The 7,734-nt window shown below is 31.1% G+C and overlaps 1 protein-coding gene across 1 annotated transcript; it reads left to right on the forward strand.

Annotated features, from left to right (window-relative positions):
• Positions 1-4,179: 4,179 nt before the first annotated feature.
• On the forward strand, positions 4,180-6,068 carry LOC136977689 (SCAN domain-containing protein 3-like; the record flags this gene model as incomplete). Its single annotated transcript, XM_067273233.1, has 3 exons — positions 4,180-4,362; positions 5,160-5,578; positions 5,630-6,068. Coding segments are annotated over exons 1-3 (1,041 nt in total), but the record flags the coding sequence as incomplete, so codon positions are not given.
• Positions 6,069-7,734: the final 1,666 nt, after the last annotated feature.

The following is a 7,734-nucleotide window of genomic DNA, read 5'->3' on the forward strand; positions in this document are numbered from 1 at the left end:
TTCTGTAATAGTTAATTAAATTCCTTATTTTCCAGACTCCTCTTGTCTCCTATTCAACTAGTCAGATAATCAATAACAAAAATAGTTGTTTAATAGTTTTAAAACTTTATTAAATAAAATGAATTTTTATTAAATTTACAACAAATATTAATCAACTGTTAATCAACACGCAACATTTCTAAGTAAAAATGATAATTTGAATAGTGCAGAAGTAATACAATGAATTGTATAATTTTTTTCAACACAAAATACTGCTTAAAATATGTAAAAATTAATTTTGCATGTTAAAAGTTTTATAAGCAACATTTTACGCAACTTCATAGAAAATCATTAACGATTCTTTATGAATATTTTTTGTAAACTCTTAATTTAGATAAAAATTTTATTACCCCTTGCTTCCTTATATAGTATCCCCCTAGTGGCTAGTTGACAGTTGGGGTTTAGAAACGTTTGAAAATGTGAAGTTTCTTTTGGTTTCATTACGTTTCCAATACATAATTTGAGCCTAATTTACCACAGAAAAATCATCTGTAAACCCTTGATAGATTGCCCATATGTTGTATTTTACTATACTTTTAAAATAACCAACCAAACGACCACTCTGTAATTTTGCTTTGGCCCTGAAAGCTTTATCTCGATAAAGATTTCCGGATAAACAGTAGTAACAGCCAGGAAACTTGCCTGAAGTTTCCTGGCTGGTCCTAATGGAATCTTAATTAACAATGTGTATTTTAACCAGTAACCATTTTCTAAGCTTATGTTGGATGACCCACCTCACACCTGTGTACAAAAATTCTTGAAAATGAATCAATGTAATATTATTCAACAGTTTTATTTATATCAAGAAAAAAATGAATATGAAAATTGTTCTATCTCAAACTGAACTTTGGTTTTCGATGCAATTGAAATTGTTGTTATAATATATTTATACAAAATAAGTAAAAGAACAGAAATGAATCGACATCCACTAAAAATGTTTTTTTTTTTTTATTTTTAATTTCCCATTGAGGTAACAAAAATATATAAATCCACATTAGAAAGTTTCAATGTCTTCTTTCTTTTCAATAAATAAACAAATTAATCTATTTTTTAAAAATAATTCTTAGCGTGAAAACTTTCATATATTTTTAATAATAACTTTCATATATTTCTGCACTGGTCGTAGCTAAAAGAGTTATAAAGTTATCTGAAGAATTAGAGGAATTAGAGAAAAATTCATTGTCACTGAAAAAGAAATTAGAAGAAATCTGCGAAAAGCACACTGAGATTTGGGACATTATTGAAATGATAAGCACGCAATAAGGCGATCTTTTTACTTTGATTTACGGTCACTTCACATAAGAAACATGTTTTCTATGTTTTGCTTCGGTGTTCTTTGACTTCAGCGAGTAATTATTGGTGGAATTCTGCTGATGTTCTTAATTAGTTGTCTGTCAGTTTCTTGAGGCCAGGGTCGCCCCTAGAGCCGTCAACTGGGGCAACCGCTCCTGGCCCGCGCTTAAGAGGATGCAGCATAATGATGGTTTATAATTAAAATGTAACAACTCGTATTTCAATGTATAACTTCACTTTAAAATATAATTGTAAGGTACACTGAAAAAATCTCATGAATCTTGATTTCTTGAATCAAAATAATAATAAAGAAAAAAAAATAGTTTTCATAATATAAATTGTAATTTGGCAGTATGTAACCTACCAACAAAACTAGGCGCCAATTCAGGTTGATGTAGTTAGTATAGCATAGGACATTTATACACTTGAGAATATTGTAAGCTAATAAATGTTTTAATTAAAGAAATCTATTCTGCTTAATGCTACTTTTTTAATTTATAAAGACCTTGATAAAAATACAAATTATTTAAGTGGTAACCAGAAAAGAAAACGTGCCGAAAATAAAAAAGATTTAGAAAGTCGTCAAAAAGAGTCTTTTTAAATACTTAAAAACTGATAACGAAGAAAACGATCTGGCTATAGCTAGAACTAGTGTACAAAATAAAGAAGAGTTATATACAAAGAATTACCGTTGTTATTGAATAAAGATGGAGCTACAAATGATGAAGATTTTTTTTCTTTGTGCAAACGAGAAAACTAAATAATTATCTACCATATTGGAAGACGAACCTGGAACATGGACATCACACCCCGCTGAGAAAATCAGATTATTATTAATTAATAAAAACATTGTTCAAGTAACAAATTACGATTTTCCTATAGATGATCTAGGAAGAAAATTTAATGTATCTTATTATACAAAAGTACATTAAAACAAAAATATTGCAGAATCTGGCTTCTCTATTCAAAACTAAAAGATAAGTTATTTTGTTTTTACTGCTGTTTATGTCCTAACCAATTGTCAACATCATCTTTTCCATTAGTAAATTTTTAAAAATCTAAAATGGAAGCAAATAATATTTGTGAAAAAATTGATATTTCAAACAAGTTAAAAACCGTAAGAACAAGAAAACGTAAACGTTTATTGATTATGAAGGAGAAAGAGCAGATGAATGTGTAAATAATCCAGAAAGTAACTTATACAGAAATTATTTCTTAGCAATAATAGATCAAGCCATATCTTCATTACAATAAAGATTTGAACAAATTGAAAATCATATTAATATTTTCGGTTTTCTTTACAATATTCCCCTATTACGAACAATGAAAGACGACCAACTTAAAAAGTTTAGCACGGATTTAGATTTGAAATTAAGGCATGATAATCGTGATCCAAATAGAGCCGGTTTATGCGAAGAAATTAAATTTTTTGTTCGATTTGTACTAATGGTGAAAATGCAACACTAGTACAGTGCTTGAATATGCTGAGAGATATGCGCGACTTATTTTCAAATCTGGCCATTTGTTTAAGAATATTATTATCAATTCCGATTTCAACAGCATCGGCAGAACAAAGTTTTTGTAAATTAAAACTTATTAAAAATTATTTACGCTCAACAATGTCACAAGAATGATTAACAAATCTGACACTTTTATCTATTGAGCACAAAATATGTGAAAAATTAAATGCGATGATTTAATAAAAGGTTTTGCTAAAACAAAAGCTCGCAAAATTAATATTACATAAAATAGTGCAAAAGGTTTATTTTAAAAAATTAATAAAAACAGACATACAATTTTAAAAAATATTTTTTTTTACACTTTTTGTTTTATAAATTCCGCAATTTGTTTAAATAAATTTTTGAACAGTGAACATTAATTATTTTACTTATATGATTTTTCTACTAATACTTTAGTTTATTTTTAGAAAGGGCCTTGCAATTTCAGATATACCCCGGGCCCCGAAAAAGCTAGGGGCGGCGCTGCTTGAGGCTTTCTTATTTTACATCTCTGGTAAGAAATAATTATGAAAAATGAGAATCTATGTATTTTTTATGTAATATAATATCATTGGTATGTTTTAGTACTATAAACGATATAATTTATGTAATAATAATAATATAATATCAAACGATAAATTTCAAAGTAACGAAATTGTAACGAAATTTATCGGAGGAACGCAATTACTTCGATAAATTTCAGAATAATTAGAAGAAAATTTTTTATTTTTAACAATGAATTATATTAAATGATAAATATATTTAGATGGAAACATTTAGTAAATAGCAATTTTGTGAAAATACCTGCAGATATTTTAAAGCTTTTAAAGTACGGATAGATAGAAATATTTTTTCTACTTGTTATAAATCTTTCCGAATCTACTTTCTTCTGAAAAATCTGTTATATTCCTTTATTTTGCAATTATTTAAAGTTTTTACCATAAAGTATTTTTCTACTTGGATCATTCAAGTAAACTTTAAGCAACTGTTTTTGTTTGAGGAGTAAAAGCTGGGGCCTTTGTGAAATTTTGGCAACGCTTAAAAAAGTTAGTCTTTGACTTATCTATTGTTTTCTTGATAATTTTGTTCAGATTCTTATTGTTACATTACGGTAAGGCCCCGCTTAACGCTGCCTCGATTAAAGCTGGTTAAATATAACGCGGTATGCTCGAAGCTTTAAAAAAGCTCAAAATTTACGCTTATTTAAATTATCGCTGCATTTCATTGATTCGTATAAAATAAAATAATTTCCGAACAACAACCAATCAGCAAAAAGTTGCAATTCGTCGTACCACTGCACTTCCCCAAAATCTATGTTTGTTTATTGCAATTTGGGAAAAAAAACATCATGGGTGTCATAGGCAATATCAACTTCATTTGGCAAGAATCAACTGACAAATGCATGAATAAAGTGTGGAAGAAGATATGGCTGAAGATATTCAAGAATTCTCAACGAGAAGAGCCGATTGCAGTATCGTTGTATCGTTATGTTGACCAAATTGTCGACGTAATCGATACAGCAAGACTAGATGTAGATGAGCAGAATATTGAGGAGTTAGAGCAAATTTTTTGACAGAGCCTTACAAATGACAACCTTCAAGAACTAGCAGAACAAGGAATTCATGTAGAACTGGAAAATAGTGATTCTGAAAACGAAGAACCCAAAGAATTTTGCTACAAATTTCCTTGGTAAAAGTTTGGTAAAGATAACCGAAATCGTTGATCAAACTGTAGCGAATGATCCAGATTTTGAAGAGTGCACAAGCAAGATGAGGCATTAAGCTGCGATCTTCTGCTACCGACATTTACTTAATTAATTACCCACAGCGACGTAATGAGTGAGTGCGCGGCGCATGCGTCTCATCACCTCGCTCCTCCAATTTCCCGCTCTTTCGTTCAGTGTGGTAATTTCTTGTACCCGTGAACGAATCAAAAGGCGAGATAAGATTAACGAGCACATTTATTAGCTTACATACATCCGACTTGGATTCTACACAAAAAGCATCTGCTACCGTGAACAATTGACGAAATAAAGTATACATTTATCATATAATAAACAATTTACCTTTTGTATATACAACTGACAAGATTATGTTTCAAGTTATAAACAGACTCGATCCCAAGCGGTCTTTTGATAGTCGGGCATACAAACAAATGAACAGATGGCGCCTAACTAAAGCGCGGTTTACAATAACGAATATGATTAACCTTAACATTCAGTCTTTTGTTTTCGTCGATTACAAGCGTTGATGAATCAGTGTTTTGATTTCAAGTGTGTTGTATTTAAATTACGTATTGTAAAATGCAAAACTTTATTCAAATAAATAGAAAACTCGGGAAAGAGTACAAAGGAAAGCAGAAAAACGAAAACAGTACAGAAAATATGATGACCAATATTTAGATTTTGGATTTACCTACGTTGGCAAAGGAAATGTGGAACTACCCCAATGTGTTGTTTGTGATAAGGTGCTGGCAGCCGAAAGTATGCTTCCTAATAAATTGAAACGTCATTTAGAAACATCTCGCAGTAATTTACTAGGAAAACCGCGAGATTTTTTTGCAAGAAAATTGCAAGAACTGAAACATCAGCCGACATCCTTGATTTCCAGTGCATCTATTCCCTCCAAAGCACTGCTCGCTTCTTACAAGGTCGCTGACCGTATTGCCGAATGCAAGAAACCACACACGATTGCTGAAGATCTTATTTTACCTGCAGCGATTGATATGATATTAGTGATGATTGGAGAGTCGGTGGCAAAAAAATAAAAAAATATTCCTTTTTCTAACTATACGATTAGTCGTCGCATTCATGACATAGCTAAAGACATTAATAAGCAAATTGTGGAAAAACATTTTGGTTTATTTGCCATTCAGCTGGATGGAGCGACAGACAGTAATAATGACACTCAATTAATATGTTACGTGCGGTACATGGAAGAAGCAAATGTATGTGAGGATTTGTTATTTTGCAAAGAGATGACTACCGGGAAGGCTAGTGATTTGTTTGCGATCATAAATTCATACACGGAAGAAAATAACATTCAATGGGAGAACTGTGTCAGTGTGTGTACGGATGGAGCTCGCGCGCAGTCAGGGCGGTATGGAGGACTTCAAGCTCTCATTAAAACCAAGGCACCAAATGGAAAATGGACACATTGCGTCATACATAGAGAGGCCCTGGCTACAAAAAATATTTCACCTGAATTAAATCTTGTGATTGATATAATTATTAAAGTGGTAAACTTTATAAAAACAAGACCAGTGAAGGCAAGATTTTTCCGAAAGCTTTGTGAAGATTTGGGTGCCGAGTATACATTTTTACTTTATTACTGTAACTCTCGTTTGTTGTCGAGAAGTAACGTACTCTCACGTGTATACGAATTAAAAAATGAGTTGTACAGGTATTTATTGATAGAATCACATCGTAATGCAAAAAAGTTTAAAGATACTGACTTAATAAAACTGGCGTATCTTTGAGACATATTTGAGAAATTAAATGTCCTTAATAAATCGCTGCAGGGAAACGAAACGCATATACTGCAACTGGCTGATAAAATTGCAGCGTTTAAAAAGAAGTTGCTGTTATGGAAAAGAAAAATAGAAAAGGAGCAAGGATATACTGACTGTTTTCCTGTTTTACATAAATTTCTGCAAGAAAAATCTATTCAAAATCTGGAGCCAAGTTTGCAATCGATATTTATCCAACACTTATCAACACTAAGCACCCATTTTGATACATATTTTCCAACCAATATAGAACAATAAGACTGGATTAGAGACCCATTCCAATCGACCCAACCCCATCTACACTTTCAACAGTCGATGAAGAACAGCTGTTAGAACTATCTTGTGATACCAGCCTAAAACTACGATTTAATAAAGAAATATTATTTCAATTTTGGAGCAATGTATGCCAAAAATATCCTACTGTCAGTACTACAGCTTTGAAGGTTCTTTTGCCGTTTACTACGTCGTACTTGTGTGAAACTGGCTTTTCTGCAGTTGCAGTAATCAAGTCGAAATACACGTCACAAATAAATTTAGAAAAAGAAATGAGAGTAGCGATTTCAAAACTTCAGCCCCGATTTGAGAAGTTATGATCAGAAAAGCAAGATCATCCTTTTCATTCATTGTACTGTTATGTTTTCTAATAAATAATAATTATTAAGCTTCTTAATTTTTTGGCGTTTTCTTTGAATAATAAAGTAATTTTAATGTCTGCTAGAGCTACACGCAGGTATCTTTTTTTAGATGGGCGTGCAAAAAAATTAGCCTGTAAAGGGAGTCGCAGTATAAAAAAGATTGAGAACCCCTGGTATATAAAACAGCTAAGTATTTAATCATTAAAACGTAAAATCATAAAGGTAATGTTTAGACTTATCGCCATATTTTCCCTCTGTTATATATACTATAATTGGATATACGTGCACCAATTTTTTAGTTTCAAGTGCACTTACTATGCACCTGAACCTATTCACGCGGTAAAAAAATCACTAAAAAGATAATTTATACACTGATTATTTATTGTAACAACTGTAAGTGTTTTACTCAATCTAACTGTCCCCTTCAGCTGTACTTGTTACAAGTTGTGAGTCACAAGTATGAAATTACTGCAGGTATAATTTACAAACAGTATAATGGATAATTAAATTAATTTATTAATGTGCCATAATGATCACATTTTATTTTTTACAAAAGTAGTTTCTTTCATTTATTAGGGTTATCTCTTTATGTATAATACATTCATAAAATATCTTTCACTACTTCTATAGACAGTTTCTACAGTTCTACAGTTTCCGATTGAAATAATTGTAGGTTTGAATGAAAACCAAAATACGCACAATGCAAAAGTTTAATCTTTTCGTCTGTCTTTGTGTTTTTCTTCTTCGTATTCTGTTTGTCA

The sequence above is a fragment of the Centruroides vittatus genome, unplaced genomic scaffold (genome assembly GCF_030686945.1).
Source record: "Centruroides vittatus isolate TY-2023 unplaced genomic scaffold, ASM3068694v2 contig_466, whole genome shotgun sequence".
Lineage (NCBI taxonomy): Eukaryota > Metazoa > Arthropoda > Arachnida > Scorpiones > Buthidae > Centruroides > Centruroides vittatus.